The sequence below is a fragment of the Eretmochelys imbricata genome, chromosome 12 (genome assembly GCF_965152235.1).
Source record: "Eretmochelys imbricata isolate rEreImb1 chromosome 12, rEreImb1.hap1, whole genome shotgun sequence".
Lineage (NCBI taxonomy): Eukaryota > Metazoa > Chordata > Testudines > Cheloniidae > Eretmochelys > Eretmochelys imbricata.
The window spans coordinates 5030174-5055467 of record NC_135583.1 but is presented as its reverse complement, the minus strand read 5'-3'; the positions used below and the strand labels follow the sequence as shown (position 1 = coordinate 5055467).

The 25294-nt window shown below is 43.2% G+C and overlaps 1 protein-coding gene across 15 annotated transcripts in view; it reads right to left on the bottom strand.

Annotated features, from left to right (window-relative positions):
• The window catches only part of NUTF2 (nuclear transport factor 2), a 52595-nt gene that overhangs the window by 15559 nt on the left and 11742 nt on the right, over positions 1-25294 (bottom strand). For 7 of the 15 annotated variants that reach the window (XM_077831567.1, XM_077831571.1, XM_077831564.1 and 4 more), the window contains exons 2-3: positions 9730-9854; positions 2422-2493 (exon numbers count right to left, since the gene is read on the bottom strand). In XM_077831567.1, the coding sequence (XP_077687693.1) occupies positions 2422-2493; positions 9730-9828 (171 nt within the window). In that variant the 5' untranslated portion in view covers positions 9829-9854. Of the gene's footprint in view, positions 1-2421; positions 2494-9729; positions 9855-11980; positions 12210-15952; positions 15974-25294 lie in introns of those variants that run through there. The other 8 variants (XM_077831559.1, XM_077831558.1, XM_077831560.1 and 5 more) reach the window with 6 other exon arrangements.

Below are 25294 nucleotides of genomic sequence, written 5' to 3'. Positions count from 1 at the left end.
GCCCGGGCTCCCCCACACACAGTGACACCTTTCAAGGTCCCTTCCAGTTCTGTGATATAAGTATATCTCCATACTAAAAACACTATTTCCTGTACATTCAAGTACATCCTTCAGATGTGCTCCCAACTCCATTGTAGAAGGTCAGCAACCAAAGACTATTTCATGAAGAAACATCTTCCTTTCTAAAGGATCAGGTTGCAGAGTCTTCTGGAGAGTTCGCAAAAAGAAAAGGAGTACTTGTGGCACCTTAGAGACTAACCAATTTATTTGAGCATGAGCTTTCGTGAGCTACAGCTCACTTCATCGGATGCATACCGTGGAAACTGGATTCCCACAATAGCAGGACTCTGCAGCACAATCTCTAGAGGAATTGGAGTCTGCACTTATAGGCCTTGTATGTGCTAAGTTAACTGCAAATTGCAAAACAGAAATTAAGAGATTTTGGGGAGAATTAAACAGCCCACTCTCTGCAATAAGAAACTGGGACTTTTAGAGTTTCAAAGCACTATTTTCTGGAGAAAATGAACTCCACAAATTGACAAAACTGGGAGACTGTCTGCAGACTTTGGAGATGAACTAGGGAACTAGTTAAAAAGAAAAGGAGTACTAGTGGCACCTTAGAGACTAACCAATTTATTTGAGCATAAGCTTTCATGAGCTACAGCTCACTTCATCCGATGAAGTGAGCTGTAGCTCACGAAAGCTTATGCTCAAATAAATTGGTTAGTCTCTAAGGTGCCACAAGTACTCCTTTTCTTACTGTAAGGAGAGTGATCACTTAAGATGAGCTATTACCAGCAGGAGAGCGGCGGGGGGGAATAAACATGGGGAAATAAATAGTTTTACTTTGTGTAATGACACACCCATTCCCAGTCTCTATTCAAGCCTAAGTTATTTGTATCCAGTTTGCAAATTGATTCCAATTCAGCAGTCTTTCGTTGGAGTCTGTTTTTGAAGTCTTTTTGTTCTAATATTTGCGACCTCTAGGTCTGAAATCGAGTGACCAGAGAGACTGAAGTGTTCTCTGACTGGTTTATGAATGTTATAATTTTTGACATCTGATTTGTGTCCATTTATTCTTTTACATAGAGACTGTCTAGTTTGACCAATGTACATGGCAGAGGGGCATTGCTGGCACATGATGGCATATATCACATGGGTAGATGTTCAGGTGAACGAGCCTCTGATAGTGTGGCTGATGTGATTAGGCCCTATGATGGTGTCCCCTGAATAGATATGCGGACACAGTTGGCAACGGGCTTTGTTGCAAGGATAGGTTCCTGGGTTAGTGGTTCTGTTGGGTGGTGTGTGGTTGCTGGTGAGTATTTGCTTCAGGTTGGGGGGCTGTCTGTAGGCAAGGACTGGCCTGTCTCCCAAGATTTGTGAGAGTGATGGGTCTTCCTTCAGGATAGGTTGTAGATCCTTGATGATGCGTTGGAGAGGTTTTAGTTAGGGGCTGAAGGTGATGGCTAGTGGCGTTCTGTTATTATCTTTGTTGGGCCTGTCCTGTAGTAGGTGACTTCTGGGTACTCTTCTGGCTCTGTCAATTTGTTTCGTCACTTCAGCAGGTGGGTATTGTAGTTGTAAGAATGCTTGATCGGGAACTAGTTGCATCCGATGAAGTGAGCTGCAGCTCAGGAAAACTTATTTATGCTCAAATAAATTTGTTAGACTCTAAGGTGCCACAAGTACTCCTCTTCTTTTAGGGAACTTGGTTTTCACTTGACAAGAGAATTACACGTTACCTGTTGTCAGCAGCAGCAGCAGCTTTCATGCTGAACGTGGTTGTTTAACATTGATTCTGCATCCCTGCAGGCCCTTGATTCACTGGAAGCAAGCAGTGTCCCCAAGGGACAGCAGAGTGTCTCTAGAGTTGTGAGTTGCAATGGACACTGGAAATCCAAGTCCCATAAAAGCAATATTTGAATACTGCGTCATCACCTCTGAATAAGCAACAGCTACAGAACTAGCAGAATTTTATCCCATTAATAATGTCCCAGCCAGCCCAAGAAGCGAATATGTCAGTGCTGTGGGTCTCAACTAGTGGACTGCACTGTGTGTTTTCTAATAACTTGTCTCAAAGGAAGAGCCAAGAAAAGAATACATTCAGTGAGGTGAGTACCCCAAACAGCCCAATGAGAGAGAATCCTGTGATAGAAGAAAAACTCAAACCTGTCTTACTAAGTAGCTCAGAAGTGGAAAGGTTTCCCTACACAGAGGGCTAGGGAACATGTTCTAAAGCTCCTAAGTCACTCTGGAGCCTAAGACCCATTTTCAAAGTTTAGGCTCTCAGTCACTGCTGAACATGTGATTTAGACACGTTTGAAAATTTTATCTTCGATGTAAGAAGCAAAACAATTTAGATCTTTAGAGCTGTTTCCCAAGACATTTCATTTAGAAAAAAACATTGCATAGACTTACGGAGAGTTTTTCAACTATAGCTGTTTTGCCCTGGCATTGCTGCCCTTCCCAGGTAAGGCATGATGCATCAATCTGAAACAGTCAAAACAAATTTGGTCACAGCCTGCTTGGGAAAGTAAATAAACGATTTCTCTTCAATAACGCCAGCAAGGGAAGACTTACCAATGCTGTGCATGCACACAGATTTATCAGAGCTCAAACTGACTACACTCAGCTTCCCTAGGAAAAGTGAGGCATGTAACCGTTTGCATGGTTCTCTACAGAGCAATTAATTCTGTAATGTCAATTACACACGTGCACTGCCTCCTGTAACTAGCTCAATGGATTGCCAGTACTGTTAATAAGGGTAGGAGTCACTTACTACTGGCTGCCAAGGGTACAAGGTAAGGAAATTAGTTACCTAAAGGGAGAGGGGAAAAAACAAATGCAGACGGAGCAATACAAGTAGTAACTGGTTTTTCCTGGTGGTCTGTGGGATTGGGTAATGACGACACTTCATAATCAGAATATATCGGTCAAAAAGCTGCTTCAATTGTGTCAGAGCAGGTGGTGTTTTTTCTGGAAACTACAGGAGGACAGGAAGAGAAGTAAAGGACATCAGACACACCCAGAACAGATGGAGAGCATGAAGAATTTATGCTAACAAATCTGGTACAATTACTTACAGAAACTTAGAGATTAGAAATAGACATGCCCTATCAGGGCCCCCAGTTCATTTCAGGAAAGGCAAAAAACTTTCTAGAGAACCATTCTAATACTTCATCCAGTCTGGTTTTCAAGTGATTCAGACAGCTTCCATCTCTGAGCCCTTCTAGACTGTAAGAGGCAAGAAGCCTGCCCTATCTGTGGTCCACTAAAGCTGCTTCCCATGAGCACCAGAACAAATGGCCACTAGAAGTTAGTTTCAGAGGATGCAGTCAGAACAGTCTCTTGTCAGACCAAGGCTATAGCTACACTAAGAGCTTACTGTGGTGCAGCTGAGCTGCTGTGAGCTCTGTAGCGTAGCCGCTCTAAACCAAAAGGAGAGAACTCTCCCGTCGACTTACTTAATCCACCCCCAATGAGCGACGGTAGCTGTTTCGGCAGGAGACAGACACTCTTCCTCCAACAGAGCACTGTCCACATCAGTGCTTAGGTCAGTGTAATTTACGTCACTCGGAGGGTGGCTTATTCACACCCGAGTGACATAAGTTACACCAATATAAGTAGTAGTGTAGACATAGCCCAAGAAGCTGGATTCTCTGACGCATGGAGCATTAAAATCACATCCTCTCTTTTTCCTTTTTTAAATTCTTGATTTCACTGAGCTTTACAAAGCCACAACCTAATTGGAAATTTTGCACTATTGCAATGTTTATGTTTAGAATCAACTGAACTATAAGTGCAGTTTTTAAAGCAGTTTTCAGGGTCATTAATGGTAGGATTTCTTATCTGAAGACCACAAAAAACTGGTATAGGCAAAAGAACATTAAAACTGTATTTATTCAAAACGTCTTATAAATCCATAATGGTACAAAATCAGCGTGTCTACAAAAAGTTTGCAATTTTAAAAACAGAAAAGTTGTTTAGCATTTGAAAACAAAGTTCAAATTTGTAAAAGCTTTCTGTGAACACACAAAGTTTTATCATTAATTTCATAAGGCAACAATTTAAACAAAATTACAATCCATGGTCCAAAAAATCTTAATTTAGTTACCTGAGAGTCCCATTATTCAAACTGACTGAGGGTGCTTTTAAGGCTTTCAGAATTTAAATGCTCAATAAGGAAATAAGGAAAGTCAGCTTTGAAGACCTATCTGTTCTCCAGCAAATATCTGATTACACTAAGCTGAGTGATGAAAACAGGTTATTCAACACCAGTAGAAGAAACGGGAGCTGTTAAGAGTTGCAACTCTTCTTTCAATGTCTTCTTTCTTTGTTTTCAGCCAGGCTCTTTACTTGAGATTTCCATCTCTGAACAGCTGCTACATTTTTCAGTATTTCACTGGAGAAAGTAACTTGCTGAAATAAAGACAACAGTAGCCTGCTACAGCAGTTACTGTCAGCAGAAACCCATTAAGTGCCGATTGCTCTGGTGTGAGTGGAACCTGGCACATGCAGGAATCAATCATATTTTACAAAGTGACATGGCATTTACGCATGATCATAATGCTTTCAGAACATGCACCACAATTTTAGTCAGTAAATTTATTCAGTCTTCCAGACTTCAACAATTTCAGCAATTGAACATGAATTCCTCGCTATAGAACTGAGGGCTATTGCTATTGACATCCACATCTAAAGCAAGGCCTCAGAACCCCACTTCACACCAGTATGTGTCACCTTCTGGCAGAGACTCAACATCCTGTTTATACTGTTAGCAGATTTTCATTAACTGGCCACTTTGAAGAAGTACTCCACCTTACTTCAGGCGGTATGACAAAAAGTGCATAGTCAGTATGATCTGATATTCTCTCCTTCAAAGTTTCCGGACAGCAAATTTAGCATATGTGCGGATCAGCCATGTTACTGGCAAAAGATTTCCTCATCTTAGCCAGATTGGCTGTCACAAGATTAGTCATATGGCACTTATATCCATGCACACTTTTTGACAATCACTAGTGGCTGAAGTCAAATACTCAGGTGAATGCGCCGAGATATCAATGCTTGTCATACAAGTAAACAACTTGTGCCTCATCAATAATCATAATACACAAGAGGTTCCTTGTAAACATTATATGACTCCATCTGAAGAGGATCTGGGGATGATAGTGGAGAACACATTGAATATAGTCAACAATGTGATGCAATTGCAAAAAAGGCTAATATTCTGGGCTGTATTACCAGGAGTGTCATATGTAAGACATGGGAGGTAATTGCCCTACTCTACTCAGCACTGGTGGGGCGTTAGCTGCAATAGTGTGTCCAGTTCTGAGCACCACACTTTAGGAAAGATGTGGATAAACTGAACAGAGTCCAGAGGAGAGCAACAAAAATGATAAAAGGCGACCAGACCTATGAGGAAAGGTTAAAAAAAACTGGGTCTGTTTAGTCTTTTGAGCGGGGGGGGGGGGGGGGGGGTGAGGAAGACCTGACAACAGTCATCACATATGTTAAGAGCTGTTATAAAGAGGACTGATCGAAGTAATGGGCTTAATTTGCAGCAAGGGAGATTTAGGTTAGATATGAGGAAAATTTTTCTACCTGTAAGGGTAGTTGAGCTCTGGAATAGGCTTCCAAGGAAGGTTTTGGAATCCCCATACCTGGAGGTTTTTAAGAACAGGTTGGACAAACACCTGTTAGAGATGGTCTGTGTTTACTCGGTCCTACCTCAGTGCAGGGAGTTGGATTTGATGTTGTCTCAATGTCCCTTTCAGCATCACATTTCTATGATTCTATTTGCTCAGTTTCTAAAACCTCAGTCTCCTCTTCGAACACTTCATCCAGGAGACATCCAGTCACTGCAAACCCTGGTGGAGCAGCATTTCAATCTTTCTGATTTATGACTGTTCAGTACATCAGAAGACGGTACTCCTTACAAGCACAGCACCAGCTATTACCTTGTCAATTGTGTGTTCTAGTTTGTGGTGTTCTCAAAACAAAAGATGAGAAAGAGGGTCTGGGGTGGTCTTTTTTGATGCTGATGCACATTAAGTGTGAAACCTAACAAAACTCCATGTAAAAAGTCAAATTATACAGAAACGAGTACAGAGTAGCTACTTCAATTGTTTAAGACTAAAATGAGAAGAAAGTAACTTTAGTAAATGTAAATAAAAAACAGATGTAATATTTTTCAAGATAATGATTTTATCTGACCTGCTGTACTTTGCACAGTACATCACCTTGTTGCTTCCAAGCTGTTTATTCTAGTGGTTCATATTTAAGTTAGTGAAACACTTGTCCTTTCACTTGAGTGTTATAATCACTATAACAAACTGCTTTCATATAACCAAGATTGGCAATATCCGTGGTACTTAAAACATGCCCTGTACCTTGTTGAGCTGCCACTTAGGACTAATTCAGTCAGGACCAAGCAGCTCACACTGGCCTCAGAGGGCTTATGCTCAAACAAGACCATTTTTTATTGTTCTTTCAAAATATGGCCAACACCACACTAGCCACCCAATTGTCCAGGTGATGAAGCGATTGCCTGTTGAGTGCTTCAAGGGATGACCTGTACATCCATTATCCCATGCCCCCATCAAGTTACTATAGTTTAGACTTGAAATTAGACAAAGGTTTCTAATAATCAGAGGAGCAAAGTTCTGGAACAGCCTTCCAAGGAGAACAGTGGGGGCAAAAAACCTAACTGGCTTCAAGACTGAGCTTGATAAGTTTATGGAAGGGATAAATATGATAAAACTGCCTACAACGGCATGTTGCCAATATGTGACTGCTAGCAGCAAGTATCTCCAATGGCTGGTGATGGGACACTAGATGGGGCGGGCTCTGAGTTACTACAGAGAATTCTTTCCCATGATGGTCTCTTCTGGCCTTAAAGTCTATAGCACACGCTTTCAAAACAAAACAAAACAAAACTTCACTGAACTTTTGAACACACACACACACACAAAATGAGCTGAGTGACTCTGTTGTATGCGAACCAGGACTCGAGCAGACTAAAAGCAAAATGAAGTCCGTTTCTAGATACAGATTCCTGATGGCCTTTGAGAGTCAGATTAGAGCTCAGATGATTCAGAATACCATCTCCTTCATTTTGGTTCCTGTATGACCAAAGCCTCAGTTACTTTTTTTAAACGCCTGTTGCTTTAGCGGTCACAGGGCAGATTGACTCAGATGCCTTTCCGGTTTTTGCTTCATTTCTGGAGAAAGGAAACAGTTTGGCTTTTTTGGCATGGTCTGAGGGCTCTGGGTATTTCCTGAGAAAGAGGTATTTGGGCTTGGTTCTTCTTTTGTCAGAGGACACATGAGAAGGACTTGTCATAGCAGTGCGTGCCCTGGCTGTATAGAGCTGGTGGAGAAGCTGTTAAGCAATCCTTTAAGTGCTGAGCCCAGTTCAGGAGATCTCAGGAAGACAAACTATTGGCTACTGAAGATTCTGGCTGTCCTTGCACATGTTAAAAGGACCAAGCGTAAATGTTTGGTGATTAAGGGCCCAAGTTCTGTAGGGATCCATAAGGAAGATGCAACTGCTGAAAAAGCTCTGCCTAAGGGTCCCTTGTGGACACTGTCTGTGAACATAAATAGAAGGCCGACTTACCCCTGTCTGGGTCATTACAGGAGAAGTTGTGGTAGGGGGTCCCTGCAGATAGTGGATATGGTAGCTGGAGCAGGGGCCAGAGGAGCAGAGCAAGAAGCAGAGGTAGCTCAGACAGACTGCTGAACTCTCATGCATCCTTTGGAAAAAGAGAGGCATCTTCTGTGACGCTGCTATACAGGGGACGCAGGAGCCGGGGCATCCACCATGCCTGCTGATACCTGCATTGTGAAGGGCATGGGGCAGACACTGCTCACGGAGGCGGCACTGGTAGGGCTTTGAGGGCACGACTTCCTCCATTGGGCCTGCTCTGAAACAGCCACTCTAGCCTGCTTGCAGGAGGAAGCTGCTACCTGGGTCCTCTTGCTGGGTGAAGGGGCTTCCACCAATGCACAGTTGAAGGGGGAGCACCAGAGTGTACACGTCCTAGCCGCGCTGCCTTTGTTACTTCAGTAGTTTTCTCTACCCCATAAAAGCTTTGGCTGAGGAGTGGCTATGGTGGAGATGGGAGCTGGACAGCTCCAGAGGGGTTTAATTTGGGGACCCCCACAAAATAATTTGGAACAAGTCAGGAGTAAAATTTTAAATTCTTGTGCTCTGAAGAGAAATACAACATGAAGTCTGAGAACTACATGCTACAGCTACTAGGCACAGCTGGGACTTACCAAGCTCCATCTGATTGCCAAGTCTAAGCCTGCTTCCTATGCACCCATGAAGAGGAAAGCTCACAGTGGGAATGGAAAGCCTGGATGTGAGGTACAACAATTTAATCCCTATGCCACTGTTCACCACTTGGTTCACAGGGAGCTTCCCTGGCACCAGCCTATAGGCAAAGGGAGTCACAGAAGGCAAAGAGTAGAGTTGCTAGACCTCCGACATGGCTCCACTCTGTGCTTGAATGGAAAATGAACATGAATAGGCTTTTCAGGCATAATTAGGGCCCTACCAAATTCACGGCCATGAAAATTGCATCACAGACCATGAAATCTGGTCTCCCCGCCCTCAAAATCTGGTCTCTTGAGTGCTTTTACCTATACTATACAGATTTCATGGGGGAGACCAGCGTTTCTCAAATTGGGGGTCCTGACCCAAAAGGGACTTGCAGGGAGGTTGCAAGGTTTTTTTAGGGGGGTTGTGGTATTGCCACCCTTACTTCTGTGCTGCTGCCTTCAGAGCTGGGCGGCCGGAGAGTGGTGGCTGCTGACCGAGGGCCCAGCTCAGCAACACCGAAGTAAAGGTGGCAATACCATCCCAGGCCATCCTGACTTCTGCGCTGCTGCTGGAAGCGGCTCTGCTTTCAGAGCTGGGCTCCCAGCTCAAAGCCACCACTCTCCAGCTGCCCAGCTCCGAAGGCAGTGCTGCCACCAGTGGCAGCTCAGAAGTAAGGGGAGCCCTACCACAAACTCCGAATAACCTTGCAATCCCCCCACAACTCCTTTTTGAGTCGGGACCCCTACAATTACAACACTCTGAAATGTTAGATTAAAATAGCTGAAATCATGAAATTTACAATTTTTAATATCACATGACCGTGAAACTGACCAAAATGGACCGTGAATTTGATAGGGCCCTAGGCATAGTGCTGGCTGTGGCGGGGTCTTGAAATCACGGAGGGCACATTTATCTTTCCCATAACAAAAACAGCTACTGTCCTGCTCCCAGCATATTCTCAGGGTTATAGATGCGGACCCTGATATCCTCAGTTCAGCTCCATCTTTGAGTTCCCAAAATTACCTAATTCAGTTTACCCCACTAACTAGCAAAACGAAGCAAGCATGTGGCTTTTACACAGAGGTTTCCTCATGGGACAACCTATGGTGCCCTCACAACCTACCACCAGTGGGTGCTGTTCTGAGCACAACTGTCACAAAGCAGGCAGACAATGCTAAGAAGAAGTGAGAGGGGCGGGGAATAAATAATCCAGGAAGTGTGACTGAGAGGACTAACATTTTGGATTGGGGGGGAAAAAAAACCATCAGCTTTTCCGGTGCAAGAGTTTAAGATAAACATCAATGAAATCTGATAAGGGTTATGAGAACCCTCCTCCCACAGGAGAGAGGCAGATTTAAGAAGTGGTAGAGGGCCCTCACACCCCTTCATTTGGTACTTACATATAGGGATCCTAAATGGGTCCTGTCTGTATCAAATATCCGGTAGTAATGTTGTACAAAACTGGATCCAATCTGCTCCCAAATAGGCTTGTCTCCCATTCTGAATCCTCCGCCGGAGCCAGTGACTGTAAAAAAAAGTCAGAAAGAACAGTTCATCGATTCTAAGGCTAGAAGGGACCCTTGTGATCACCTAGTCTGACCTCCTGTAGAGCACAGGCCAGAGACCTACCCCAAAGTAATTCCTACAGCAGGTCTTTTAGAAAACATCCCATCTTGATTTAAAAGTGATCAGTGCTGGAGAATCCACCACGACCCTTGGTAAACTGTGTCAATGGTTAATTACTCTCACTATTAAAAAGGTACACCTTATTTCCAGTCTGCATTTGTCTAGCTTCAACTTCCAGCCATTGGGTCATGTATGTTTGTTACAGCTTTCTCTCCTACACTGAAGCACCCATTATTAAATATTTGTTACCCATGTAGATACTTAAAGACTGTAGTCAAGTCGCCCCTTCTGACATGAAAGAGCCGCCAAAGGCTGTGTTAATATGTAAACAACAGTTAAATCAGTCTTAGAGTACAGCCTTACAGTGTACAGCCAGCCAAGAACATAACTCTCACTAGGCTTTTAGACTACCAGATCTGTGCTGCTGCAATATAGCAGCTGTCTGCAGCATGACTGGGGACGTCACACAGAACTGCATTTAGGGAGCTCCTGCACTTCTCTGGCACAGTGGCAATGGAGAATGGAGCCTTTAATTGCGCCAATAAAGTTGCCTCTGCCACTTGGTGATGGCCATTTTACTTAGCTCACTGGGGAATAAATTGCTTCCTTTGTTGTCCCAAAGAGCAAAGCTACAGTCACCCGCCCTGTAGCGACACCTCTACCAATAACCACAAGGCAGTGATACCCAGGATTTCAGTGCAGTTGTTTTCTACATTAAATATCTCCTTTGGGGCAGTCAGTACCCACCACTTCCCATTCAACTAGGCAAACTAGCCCTCAGTGGAGTCTGGTCTGCTCTTGCAGTACCAGATTTGGACCAATCTAAACTCTGTTAGAGCATGGACAACTGAATGAGAGGAAGGAGGGCAGCAATTATGCATTGGGGCCCAGGACCAAGGCTCACTATTAAAAAATAGGGAGGAGAAACCTGAAGTAACAGCCATGACCTAGAAGTACTGGTAAGGATACCAGCAGGTGGTAGTCACTGCCTTATAGTTAGTATAACAGGGGAACTCTATTTTCCCCAGAAATGACCCCATCTGGTGCAGTTTCCCAGTATGGATTAGGACTGGTATCCCCTGGCATACAGCATGGAGACATCAATCAAAGGTGGGAGCAGAAACTTTTTTTTTTTTTTTTTTGCCAGTTACAGAATCAATGAGTCTGCCATCTTGTTTTGGCAAGTTACAAATTGAGTATTGAGCCTCAAGTGGACCTTCCAGATCTGTGAATAGAATGACAAAGGCTAGCCCCTGGAGCAGCTTCTTGTGGTGCCTGCATACCTAGCCTTGATCACCAATTTTGAGTTCTCCATGTGTTAGCAAATATAAGAAAAACTAGAATCCACAAAAGCAGCACCAATATGTTTGAGATCTCAACAGGAAGAGGCAGGCTCAGATAATCAATCGCCTGTTAAAGTATTGGTAGAATGTTCTTTAGCTGTTCTAATGGAAGTAAACTTAAGAAACTGTTGCGGGGCACTAAGGGATAGATAACCCATCTGCCCTTACATGAGAGAGTAGTCCCAGAGCTCGAATGCTCAAGACAGATCTCACTAACATTTTCTGGCAATGAGCTGAAGGGGTAAAACATTCATTTCAATCAGGGATTAAGGTAACTGTTGATACTTCGTCAGTCTAAAAGGATGAAAAGTTTGTGGGTCTCTGTGTGGGGGATTATTCTTAAATATTATAAGGGGACTTCCTCTCAGAATAGAAGGAAGGACACAGCATGAGTATCATACATAGAGTCAGGAACAATTCAATAAGTTTGAAAGGAATGTGGGACCCCTTGGCTGAATGTAGGGTTAGGGTGGGAGCAATGGCTTGTTTTTCTAGCTAGCGCTCAAGGGACCTGTAGAATCAATCCTGATCCCTTTTCTCTCAAGGAGGACTGGTGTGAGAGAGGAGGCATTTCCTGACACACGTGAAATGGAGCAAGTTTGCCCACACACACGATAATTTACATTAATTACATATACATTGAAAAGTACAACACAAATCAAATATAGTAGCTAGAACCTACATGTGCACGAGGAGCTATATGTTAGAGTCGCTGGTGAGTTTTAAAAAAAAAATACCAGTACAAGCTATTATATTGCAGCTAATATTTCACTTAAAATCTCACTTCCAAGTTCATCACCAAATTCCTGAAGACCCCAAGACATCAGATGTGAACTTCTTAGTCAGACTTTGCATTAGACCCAGACGAGTCTTCTATCCTTCCTGCAGTGTTTGTCATAGTCTGCATGAGTCTGTGGAGAAATCAATGGTGGCAAATTTTCCAGGCAGTCGAGCTCTCGCTAAGTCTACGCTGTGCTTCTACTGCCCACGTGAGCAGAACCTCTTGACTGTCACCTTCTTGCACTGGGCTCCCCACACAGCGTTCACTATTACGATCAACTTTGCCTGGCTTTGCTATCTAATATCCATGCAAAAACCTCACCCTTCAGTCACTGGGCTAGGGATCTGGGGAACGAGAGGTGAGTACGAGCGTGTTTAATTTTGTTGTGCTCAGTCAGATCTGCACAGAAAACCTTTCTAAAAATCACTAGATGAACAGAATGAGAAAAACACATTTTAAAATAACTAAATCTAAAAAAATACATATTTAAGGAGCACTGCTAGAAAACTCAACATTTTTTAAAACAAACAAAAACAAGTTAACAGTATTTCGTTCAGCCTAGTTCTTTGGCGGCATCACAAGACACAGCCCCAGTTCATATGGTTTTAGAAAAGTGAAGGAGCATTTTCAGAAACAGGCCCAGGAGGTTGTGATGTGCATAAAGCTTAACATTCATCCATCCATGGAGTTAGAATGTATACCATTAAAGTAATCAAAGCTATGATCAAACATTAAGCCATCCTTTCTGATGCAAGCAGATTCTCATTTCTTATTCTAATGATAGTCTAAAATGTACACTAGAACTCTGTTATACTCTATAGACAATTTGGCTCATCTACTGCAGCATCTGGAAAATTTATCTTCAGTGCTATTTAAGCTGGAGGCCAAAATTTACATCAGTTACTGGGTTTGAAAGAGAACCACAGTGACAAACAAAACAAGAAAAAGTTAAGTGCATGAATAGTAGAAAAATCTCCAAACTTAATAGTAATTCTAAAATTCAAGCGACCTACTTCTCTCTTAGAGAGCTGAGGAGCAAAGCCTCTGAGAATCTCTCCCAAGAAGGAAAAGCTACATTTTCTTTTTCCTAAATTGAGAATGAGCTTTAGGGTATTTCTACACAGTAATCAGGTTTCAGAGTAGCAGCCGAGTTAGTCTATATTCGCAAAAAGAAAAGGAGGACTTGTGGCACCTTAGAGACTAACCAATTTATTTGAGCATAAGCTTTTGTGAGCTACAGCTCACTTCATCGGATGCATTCCTGTGAAGTGAGCTGTAGCTCACGAAAGCTTACGCTCAAATAAATTGGTTAGTCTCTAAGGTGCTACAAGTACTCCTTTTCTCGCTACACAGTAATATAAGCTCAAGGTTAGTGGAATTCAGGTCAGCTGACCTGTGTCCAGGAACTCTGGGCTTGAATGTCTACACTGCATTTAAACCCTAGGTTAAGGATTTTCTGATCCATGCTCAAACCTAGCATCCACACTGCAGTGCACAGACCCAAGTCAAAGTAACCCTATCCCAGAGTGCTTTGTGCTCTCCCCTCCCCAGGTGACACTCTAGTCCTACAAATGTGTTGCACCATTTCCTAATTGTGATGGTGCTATTGATCGGACTCAGGTGCCCATAAAGAACAGATGAGTACATAAACTGCATAATTAGCTCCTTTGGTGGCTATCCCAGTAGAATGATTGCAGTGTGAGAAGGCTTTATACCAAACTACCATCTAATCTGAGAATTGGGCTCTCCACTTTTAGGCTGAGGCACACTGGCAGGAAAATGCCCATGTGCACCTGCTCCAAGGATAATTAGGACATCAGTCTCCAGGGCTGTCAAGCTATTAAAATGAAACTTTGCAAGTCTTAATATTTAGAATGGGATGTTCAGTGAAGGGGTTTTTGTTTGTTTGGTTTATTTATTTATGTCTGTTTGTTTTGATATTTGACATAAAATGTAGGTTTCTGAGGAAGAACACACACACCCCTGCCTGGCTGCTGCTGAGCAGTGAAGTGCATCTCCAGCAGACCCCGGGGATCACTTATCCCTTCTCACACTGCACCCAGGAGGCAGGAATAAGGGATCCCCATGAGGCTGTGGGGAAGTTTTGGGGCTGGCTCCCACTCACTGCCCTGACAGTGCACGCTGCCCAGGTGTCTCTGTGCATACAGTCCCAGGGAAGGTAGGGGAGCCAAGGAGCAAGGGACAGAGAAAGGAGTGGGACCTGCCACATGAACCATAACTAGAGAGCTAAGCTTTCAGTTGGCATATGAATCTGTATGGTTCCCAAATAAGCCCACAGCTGCCTGTTTAAAATCACTCCAATGTAAAGCTAGTAGCAGGTATTAACATTAAGAGATTCACTGGCACCTGGCACACATCCACTAGCACGTTCTGCTGCAGCTAAAAAGGTTAGCTAATCTGAACATCGGCTATTTCTAAATTAAATCTTCTCTCATACGTCACATGCATTTAGCTTCAAGAATCCATTGCACCAGTAGTATCAATTTAAGGGCAAGCCATTTGCAAACACTGCTGTAACCTGTTTTTGCTCTTAGCTAAGAAACTTGCAATCCCCACTCTCCACGCGCACACATAGTCTCTTCCAACAGCTCCAGATGGACCCCATTGCTCTGGAAGTTTTACAAATCTTGGCTGCAAAATCCCACCCCAAAAAGAAATAAAATGATTTGTTTTTAATCTAGACTTAAAATGGGACAGTCCCTGCAACCTTTACTATGGAGAAACTACTGTGACTATGGTTGGGACTGGACTTTACTCCTATATGCACGATACATACCTGAAACTAAACAGCGTGGTGTATTGTTTTGTTACATTCTTTTATAAAAACTTAGTACTTGAACAACTCAAACTGTCAAATATTTGACATATTTGTGCTAATATTTGACCAAATACAAATGCACAAAAATATACACACAAAAAAGGGATGAAATTGGTGAATAGGTCATAAAATCATAGGAATGTAACACTGAAAGGGATCTTAAGAGGTCATCAAGTCCAGTCCCTGTGCTGAGGCAGGATCAAGTAAACCTAGTCCATCCCTGACAGGTGTTTATCCTTTAAAGGTGTATACCCTTTAAAAAAAACCCCAAGAACACAAACCCTTCCTCATAGGTCAGGTTTTCTAAACCTTTAAAACATTTGTGTTGCTCTCCTCCAGACTCTCTCCAATTTGTTCACATCTTTCCTAAAGTGCAGTGCCTTACCTGGACACAGCACTCCAGCTGTAGCCTCACCAGAGCAGAGGACAATTTCCTCCTGTGTCTTACATACTACATCCCTGCTAATACATCCCAGAACAACACTAGCCTCTCTCACAACTGCATCACACTGACACACATTCAATTTGCAATCCATTATAACACACAGATTAGGGCTGTCGAACTATTTAAAAAAAAAAAATCAATCGCGTGATTAATCGCATTGTTAAACAATAATGGAATACTATTTATTTTAATATTTTCTACATCTTCAAATATATTGATTTGAATTACAACTCAGATACAAAATGTATAGCGCTCACTTTATAGTTATTTTTTATTACAAATATTTGTACTGTAAAAAACAAAAACAGTATTTGAATTCACCTCATACAAGTGCTGTAGTGCAATCATGAAAGAGCAACTTACAAATATAGAATTATGTACAAAAAATAACTGCATTGAAAAATAAAACAATGTAAAATTTTAGAGCCTACAAATCCACTTGGTCCTACTTTTAGCCAATTGCTCAGACAAACAAACTTGTTTACAATTTGCAGGAGATAATGCTGCCCGCTTCTTGTTTACAATGTCACCTGAAAGTGAGAACAAGCGTTTGCATGGCACTTTGTAGCCCGCGTCGCAAGATATTTACATGCCAGGTGCGTTAAAGATTCATATGTCCCTTCATCTTCAGCCACCATTCCACAGGACATGCATCCATGCTGATGATGGGTTCTGCTCGTGTGATGCATGGCCAGAAAGGGTTAAACATCCTGCAAAATAAAAACCTCTCAAAAGACCTGTGGGGAGATAATGTTTTTGTGTATTTACATATGTATGAGTAGGGTTGACAAATGTAATCAACAGTCCCTGTCTATGCTGTATTCTGATACTTCAGACTCAAAAGAACATCCTTTCATTTAAATGAATTGTAAACATGGGATATCTTGGCATTCATCTCTCTTTGAAATGTATTGTGAATGGTGGAGGAACAAGCAAATGACCTTATGTTAATTCATATAGCTAAGTACCAGTGATGGACCTCCTTCAAAGTCATCCTAATGACCTTTTGTTCCCTGAGGAACTCCAACTTGTCAAAGGACATGAAATTGTACAAAAGATCCTAGGGTCCTGATTCTCTCATCTCAGATCTGCTTAGGCTTCATTGGGGGAAGTTTGAGTCGCAAGACTGAGGTCCCAGTTATACTGGTAGGCCCTGAATGTGATAGTTGGACATTGGACTATAACCTATGAACTGAATTCTAAAGGAACTCTTTGTAACTACAAAGCTCACCATCTCTGCTATGAATTTGAACCTCAATGAATTGAACTCAAGTCTGTATGTATATTGATCTTTTAACCATACTCTCACTTTTGTGTTTTAATAAATTTTAGTTTAATTAATAAGAATTGGCTGTAGTGTGTATTTGGGTAAGATCTGAAATATTCATTAACTTGGAAGGTAACATGTCTGATCCTTCAGGATTGGAAGAACCGTTTCTTTTATATGATGAAATAAGATTTACAGAAATTTTCATCACATTTGTCGGGGGTACCTGGATGGAGGCCTGAGGCAGGATCACTTTAAGGCAGGGGTTTTCAAACTGGGGGTTGGTACACCTCAGGGGGTTGTGAGGTTATTATGTTGGGGGGGGTCCACGAGCTGTCAGCCTCCACCCCAAACCCCACTTCGTATCCAGCATTTATTATGGTGTTAAATATATATAAAAAAGTGTTTCAAATTGATAAGGGGGTTGGGGGGTTGCACTCAGAGGCTTGCTGTGTGAAAGGGGTCACCAGCACAAAAGTTTGAGAACTACTGCTTTAAAGGAACTGTGTTGTTTGGACTTCTGAGTCACCAGTAAGGTATGCAAGAAGCTGTTTTACACTGCTTGGTAAATCTAAGTATTACTCAGATGCCACCAGCAGAAGGTTGATTTTCTTTTTTTGGTGGTTTGGGTTCTGTAGTTTCCACATCTGAGGTTTGCTCTTTTAAGACTTCTGAAAGCATGCTCCACACCTCGTCCCTCTCAAATTTTGGAAGGCACTTCTGATTCTCAAACCTTGGGTCAAGTGCTGTAGCTATTTTTAGATACATTGGTATCTTCTTTGTATTTTGTCAAATCTGCTGTGAAAGCGCTCTTAAAACAAACATGTGCTAGGTCATCATTCGAGACTGCCGTAACATGAAATATATGGCAGAAAGCCAGTAAAAGAGAGCCGAAGACATACAGTTCTCCCCCAAGGAGTTCAGTCCTAATTTAATTAACGCATTATTTTTTAATAAGCATCGTCAGCATGGAAGCATGTCCTCTGGAATGGTGGCCGTGGCATGAAGGGGCATCCGAATGTTTAGCATATCTGGCACGTAAATACCTTGCAACACTGGCTACAAAAGTGTCATGCGAACGCCTGTTTTCACTTTCAGGTGACACTGTAAATAAGAAGCACACAGCAGCATCTCCAGTAAATGTAAACAAACTTGTTTATCTTAGCGATTGGCGGAACAAGAACTAGGACTGAGTGAACTTGTAGGCTCTAAAGTTTTACATTGTTTTGTTTCTGAGAACAGTTATGTAACAACAACAAAAATCTACATTTGTAAGTTGCACTTCCATGATAAAGAGACTGCACTACAGTACTTGTATGTAGTGAATTGAAAAATACTATTTCTTTTGTTCATCATTTTTACAGTACAAATATTTGTAATAAAAAATAATATGAAGTGAAAAGAAAAGGAATACTTGTGGCACCTTAGAGACTAACAAATTTATTTGAGCATAAGCTTTTGTGAGCTACAGCTTACTTCATCGGATGCATGCAATGGAAAATATAGTGGGGAGATTTTATATACACAGAGATCATGAAACTACGGGTGTTACCATACATGCTGTAACGAGAGTGATCAGGTAAGGTGAGCTATTACCAGCAGGAGAGAAAAAAACCTTTTGTAGTGATCATCAAGGTGGGCCATTTCCAGCAGTTGACAAGAACGTCTGAGGAACAGTTTTGGGGCGGGGAATAAACATGGGGAAATGGCTTTACTTTGTGTAATGACACATCCACTCCCGGTCTTTATTCAAGCCTAATGTAATGATGTCCAGTTTGCAAATTAATTCCAATTCAGCAGTCTCTCGTTGGAGTCTGTTTTTGAAGTTTTTTTGCTGAAGAATTACAACTTATGTCTGTAATCGAGTGACCAGAGAGATTGACGTGTTCTCCGACTGGTTTTTGAAGGTTATAATTCCTGACGTCTGATTTGTGTCCATTTATTCTTTTACATACAGACTGTCCGGTTTGGCCAATGTACATGGCAGAGGGGCATTGCTGGCACATGATGGCATATATCACACGGGTAGATGTGCAGGTGAACAAGCCTCTGATAGTGTGGCTGATGTGATTAGGCCCTATGATGGTGTCCCCTGAATAGATATGTGGACACAGTTGGCAGTGGGCTTTGTTGCAAGGATAGGTTCCTGGGTTAGTGTTTTTGTTGTATGGTAGCTGGTATTTGCTTCATGTTGGGGGGCTGTCTGTAGGCAAGGACTGGCCTGTCTCCCAAGATCTGTGAGAGTGATGGGTCGTCCTTCAGGATCGGTTGTAGATCCTTGATGATGTGTTGGAGAGGTTTTAGTTGGGGGCTGAAGGTGATGGCTAGTGGCGTTCTGTTATTTTCTTTGTTGGGCCTGTCCTATAATCGGTAAATTCTGGGTACTCTTCTGGCTCTGTCCATCTGTTTCTTTACTTCAGTAGGTGGGTACTGTAGTTGTAAGAAAGCTTGATAGAGATCTTGTAGGTGTTTGTCTCTGTCTGAGGGGTTGGAGCAATTGCGGTTGTATCGTAGAGCTTGGCTGTAGACAATGGATCGTGTGGTGTGGTCTGGATGAAAGCTGGAGGGATGTAGGTAAGCAGAGCAGTCAATAGGTTTCCGGTATAGGGTGGTATTTATGTGACCATTGCTTATTAGCACCGTAATGTCCAGGAAGTGGATCTCTTGTGTGGACTGGTGCAGGCTGAGTTTGATGGTGGGATGGAAATTGTTGAAATCATGGTGGAATTCCTCAAGGGCTTCTTTTCCATGAGTCCAGATGATGAAGATGACATCAATGTAGCTCAAGTAGAGTAGGGGCATTAGAGGACGAGAACTGAGGAAGCATTGTTCTAAGTCAGCCATAAAAATGTTGGCATACTGTGGGGCCATGCGGGTACCCATAGCAGTGCTGCTGATTTGAAGGTATACATTGTTCCCATTACGTTACGCTTGAATAAAGACTGGGAGTGGATATATCATTACACAAAGTAAAACTATTTCCCCATGTTTATCCCCCTCCCTTGTTCCTCACACGTTCTTGTCAACTGCTGGAAATGGCCCACCTTGATGATCACTACAAAAGGGTTTTTTTTCCTCTCCTGCTAGTAATAGCTCACCTTACCTGATCACTCTCGTTACAGTGTGTACGGTAACACCCATTGTTTCATGATCTCTGTGTATACAAAATCTCCCCACTGTATTTTCCACTGCATGCATCCGATGAGGTGAGCTGTAGCTCACGAAAGCTTATGCTCAAATAAATTGGTTAGTCTCTAAGGTGCCACAAGTCCTCCTTTTCTTTTTGCGGATACAGATTAACACGGCTGCTACTCTGAAATATAAAGTCAGCGCTGTACACTTTGTATTCTGCGTTGTAGTAGAAATCAATATATTTGAAAATGTAAAAAAAAATCCAAAAATATTTAATAAATTTCAATTGGTATTCTATTGTTTAACAGTATGATTAATTGCGATTAATTTTTTTTACTTAATCGCGTGAATTACCTGCAATTAATTGACCACCAGAACCCAGATCCTTTTCAGCAGTACTACTGCCTAGCCACTTATTCCCCATTTTGTAGCTGTGAAAAATCCTTAGGAAGGATTTTTCCTCCCTAAAGCTGTGTCTGCGTTACGGACCTTACAGCTGTACCACTGCAGCTACAGTGCTGAAAGGTCTCCTGCATAGCTCTTCTAAGCCGGGGGAGGGAGCTCTCCCGCCAGCATAAATAAACCACCCCCAACAAGAAGCAATAGCTATGTTGGCAGGAGAGCATCTCCCACCAACATAGCACTGTTCACACCGGCATTTTTGTCTGTGAAACTTATGTCGGTCAGGGGTGTGCCAACGAAAGTGCTGGTGTCAGCAAAGCCTCAGTGTAGCACTTTGCCCTTGTCTTTACATTTATTTTTGTTGATTTCAGACCAATTCTCCAATTTGTCAAGGTCATTCTGAATTCTAATCCTGTCCTCCAAAGTGCTTGCAACCCCACACCGTTTGGGGTCATGTGCAAATTCTATAAGCATACCCTCCACTCCATTATCCAAATTATAATGAAAATATTGACTAGTATTGGACCCAGGACAGACCCCTGTGAGACCCTATTAGATACACCCTCCCAATCTGACAGCAAACCATCTCTCCGAGTAGTCTTTCAACCAGTTGTGCACGCACCTTACAGTATTTTCATCTAGACCACATTTCCCTAGTTTGCTTATGAAAATGTCACATGGGACTGAATCAAAAGCCTGACTAAAATCAAGATACCACATCTATTGTTTCCCCCCCATCCACTAGGCCAGTAAACCTGCCAAAGAAGGAAATTAGGCTGGTTTGGCATGACTTCTTGGAAAAAAAAAAAAACACCATGTCAACTATTCCTTTTAACGAAGGCTGCACGTCTGTCACGGAGGTCACGGATTCTGTGACTTTCCATGACCTCCATGACTTTTGCAGCAGCTGCCCGAGACAGGCAGCCCCAAACTGCTGTTGCTGGCCCAGGGTGTGTGGGAGGAGGCTAGTGCAGGTGGTTAAGGGAGGGGGCACTTACCTTGGGGAGAGGGGCTCCTCAGTTCCCACTGGCATGGCCCACCTGCCACTCCTAGGCGGCAGAGGGGCCCAGGGTGGGGCTCAGTGCTGTACGCCCCGCAGCTCACGTTGGCTGCGGTTTCTGGCCAATGGGAGCTGCGGCAGCCGGTGTTGTGGCGAGAGCAGTGGAACCAGGCCCCTGGCTCTGCCACCTAGGAGCTGGAGGGACGTGGAGCTGGGTAGGAAGCCCCTGCCAGCCCTTCCTCCCAGTACCAGCAGGGGTCCCGGGCCACATCCCCCAGCACCTGTGGCGCCCCTGGACTGCCCCACCCCGAGCAACCACGGCCCCCTGCCCAAGTTTTAGTCAAGGTGGGTATTTTTAGTAAAAGTCATGGACAGGTTACTAAAAATACCAGTTACTAAAACGTAGCCTTACTTATAATCTTATTATCCTCTAAATTGTCCTTATAAATTCATTGAGTGGACAGACTGGTTAATTTGAGCTGTTTCCATTGCCCACTGTATTTTCCACTGAATGCATCCGATGAAATGAGCTGTAGCTCACGAAAGCTTATGCTCAAATAAATTGGTTAGTCTCTAAGGTGCCACAAGTCCTCCTTTTCTTTTCACTCAAAGTGAGTCTCTTCTGTTGAGATGAGCTTTCATTACATTGTGGCTAAAATTGAGCAGAATCAGTCTGAGCTGTCTGCTTCCGTGGGTGCAGAGAGCTAACTAGAGGAGACAAACACTTGGTTGTCTTGCCTTAGTTTAGGCCACTGTTCTTCACTGGGGCTCTAGAGGGCATTGGGAGTACTTTATGCCACAGCCTGTGCTTGTCTTTCCCGGGTGGTGAAGGCCAAATACAGTGAGAAAAGCATTCACAGCTGTCAGGGATTTTCAAACACCTCAAGACTGGTTTGGGGGTTATTTGTTCTGCCCTGAGGATTCTCTTCTGTGGTGCTGTGCAGGTTAACAAGCATATGGAGACACTCGAAGGGCTAGGAAAGAGGCATGAGCATAGTGTTTTCAAAATGCCAATAAGAAAAGGAGGACTTGTGGCACCTTAGAGACTAACCAATTTATTTGAGCTTTCGTGAGCTACAGCTCACTTCATCGGATTCATACTGTGGAAAATACAGATGATGTTTGTTTTTATACACACAAACCATGAAAAAATGGGTGTTTATCACTACAAAAGGTTCTCTCTCCCCCCACCCCACTCTCCTGCTGGTAACAGCTTATGTAAAGTGATCACTCTCCTTACAATGTGTATGATAATCAAGGTGGGCCATTTCCAGCACAAATCCAGGGTTTAACAAGAACGTCGGGGGGGAGGGGTTAGGAAAACGAGGGGAAATAGGTTACCTTGCATAATGACTTAGCCACTCCCAGTCTCTATTCAAGCCTAAGTTAATTGTATCCAATTTGCAAATGAATTCCAATTCAGCAGTCTCTCGCTGGAGTCTGGATTTGAAGTTTTTCCTGTTGTAATATCGCAACTCTCATGTCTGTAATTGCGTGACCAGAGAGATTGAAGTGTTCTCCGACTGGTTTATGAATGTTATAATTCTTGACGTCTGATTTGTGTCCATTTATTCTTTTACGTAGAGACTGTCCAGTTTGACCAATGTACATGGCAGAGGGGCATTGCTGGCACATGATGGCATATATCACATGGGTAGATGTGCAGGTGAACGAGCCTCTGATAGTGTGGCTGATGTGATTAGGCCCTGTGATGGTGTCCCCTGAATAGATATGTGGACACAGTTGGCAACGGGCTTTGTTGCAAGGATAGGTTCCTGGGTTAGTGGTTCTGTTGTGTGGTTGCTGGTGAATATTTGCTTCAGGTTGGGGGGCTGTCTGTAGGCAAGGACTGGCCTGTCTCCCAAGATTTGGGAGAGTGTTGGGTCATCCTTCAGGATAGGTTGTAGATCCTTGATAATGCGTTGGAGGGGTTTTAGTTGGGAGCTGAAGGTGACGGTTAGTGGTGTTCTGTTATTTTCTTTGTTATGTCCTGTCTGTCCTGTAGTGGTGACTGTCCTGTAGTGGGTGACTTCTGGGAACTCTTCTGGCTCTATCAATCTGTTTCTTCACTTCCTCAGCTGGGTATTGTAGTTGTAAGAATGCTTGATAGAGCTCTTGTAGGCGTTTGTCTCTGTCTGAGGGGTTGGAGCAAATGCGGTTGTATTGCAGAGCTTGGCTGTAGACGATGGATCGTGTGGTGTGGTCAGGGTGAAAGCTGGAGGCATGTAGGTAGGAATAGCGGTCAGTAGGTTTCCGGTATAGGGTGGTGTTTATGTGACCATCATTTATTAGCACTGTAGTGTTCAGGAAGTGGATCTCTTGTGTGGACTGGACCAGACTGAGGTTGATGGTGGGATGGAAATTGTTGAAATCATGGTGGAATTCCTCAAGAGCTTCTTTTCCATGGGTCCAGATGATGAAGATGTCATCAATATAGCGCAAGTAGAGTAGGGGCGTTAGGGGACGAGAGCTAAGCTATTACCAGCAGGAGAGTGGGGTGGGGGGAGAGACAACCTTTTGTACTGATAAACACCCATTTTTTCATGATTTGAAAAACAAACATCTTCTGTATTTTCCACAGTATGCATCCGATGAAGTGAGCTGTAGCTCACGAAAGCGTATGCTCAAATAAACTGGTTAGTCTCTAACAAGCACTCCTTTTCTTTTTGTGAATACAGACTAACACGGCTGTTACTCTGAAACCTGTCGAAATGCCAATGACACCCAGCTCCCCCTTTCATGCAGTCCTGCCACCACTGTCGAACATCTCACCTAACATTTGGTAGACTGGGGCGTGGATGAGGGGTAGGTGGCCAATACTCAATCTGGAGAAGAGAGGGAACAGCAGAAGGTTGGGGAAAAAAGAAAAAACACAAGAAGTGGCAAGGATCATCTGTCCTTTTGAGGGTCTCAGCCATTAGTTACTGGAGTCTGCAATCTAGGGGTACTATTTGACCTATGCCTGCTGTTGGGTGCAGCTCCCCACCCCTATCGCTGTTCAGCCCAGAGACCATTTCTTTTGGATGTAGACCTGGCTAACAGAATCCAAACTTTTATACCCTCAAAACTATGTGACAGTGTAATCTGCACATGGCTAACCCTTTACTCTAGCCAGAAACTGCAGGCAGTGAAAAATACAGCAGCCCATTTGTAAACTGTCTCTCTCTGGGAGCAAAGCAGCAGTGCCCTGGGACCAGTTATCCATTTGCTTCTGAGTGAAGTTGAAGGTTTTGGATTTAATCTATACAACTCTACATGGCTTGGGGCCTCCCTGCCTTAGACCCCGCCTTCTCCATTTCAAGCTGCCACAGAGCAGTCTGCAGTGTTCAAGTTGGAGCCCCAGCCATGTATGAAAGCAGCAGCTGTGAGCAGAGCATTCTCTTTGAGAAGGACATGCCAGCTCTACAAGACTTTGCTTGCAACAGCACAGGGAGGTGGGATATCTTACTGCTCTCCTGCTGGACAGAACCTATAAATTACATTTCTAGGATGACAGGCTAGCTGTGGTATGCTCTCTTCCTGAAGCTAAGTGGTAGATTACAGCAAAGAAAGGGTCAGTACGAATAAAGACATTGCCCTGAGCTCTTAAAAGAGCAGTAGCTCCTATACTAGAAGATTTCAGACAGAGGGCCCGGGAACAGCTTTTCAGCCACGTTGCCTCTTGTAAGAAACACGAAATCATGCAGCACTCTCTCCTCTGGTAAGTCCCCCAAACTTGAGTGACACATCTAGTCTCATTTACCATACATTGGTCCTAGCAACCAGCACGTACATTAAATACACTGAGCCCTTCTTTCTCATGCAGTGTGACTAACATTGTATTCAGACTTGTCACTTGGGAAAAGGACAAAGTGGGTCAGGTAATATTGGACTAACTTCTGATGGTGAAAGGTACAAGCTTTCAAGCTACACAGAGCTCTTCTTCGGGTTTGGGGAAGAAACAGATAAATATTCTCTTACATATGGAAAAAGAAAAGGAGTACTTGTGGCACCTTAGAGACTAACCAATTTATTTGAGCATAAGCTTTCATGAGCTACAGCTCACTTCATCGCATGCATACTGTAGCTCACGAAAGCTTATGCTCAAATAAATTGGTTAGTCTCTAAGGTGCCACAAGTACTCCTTTTCT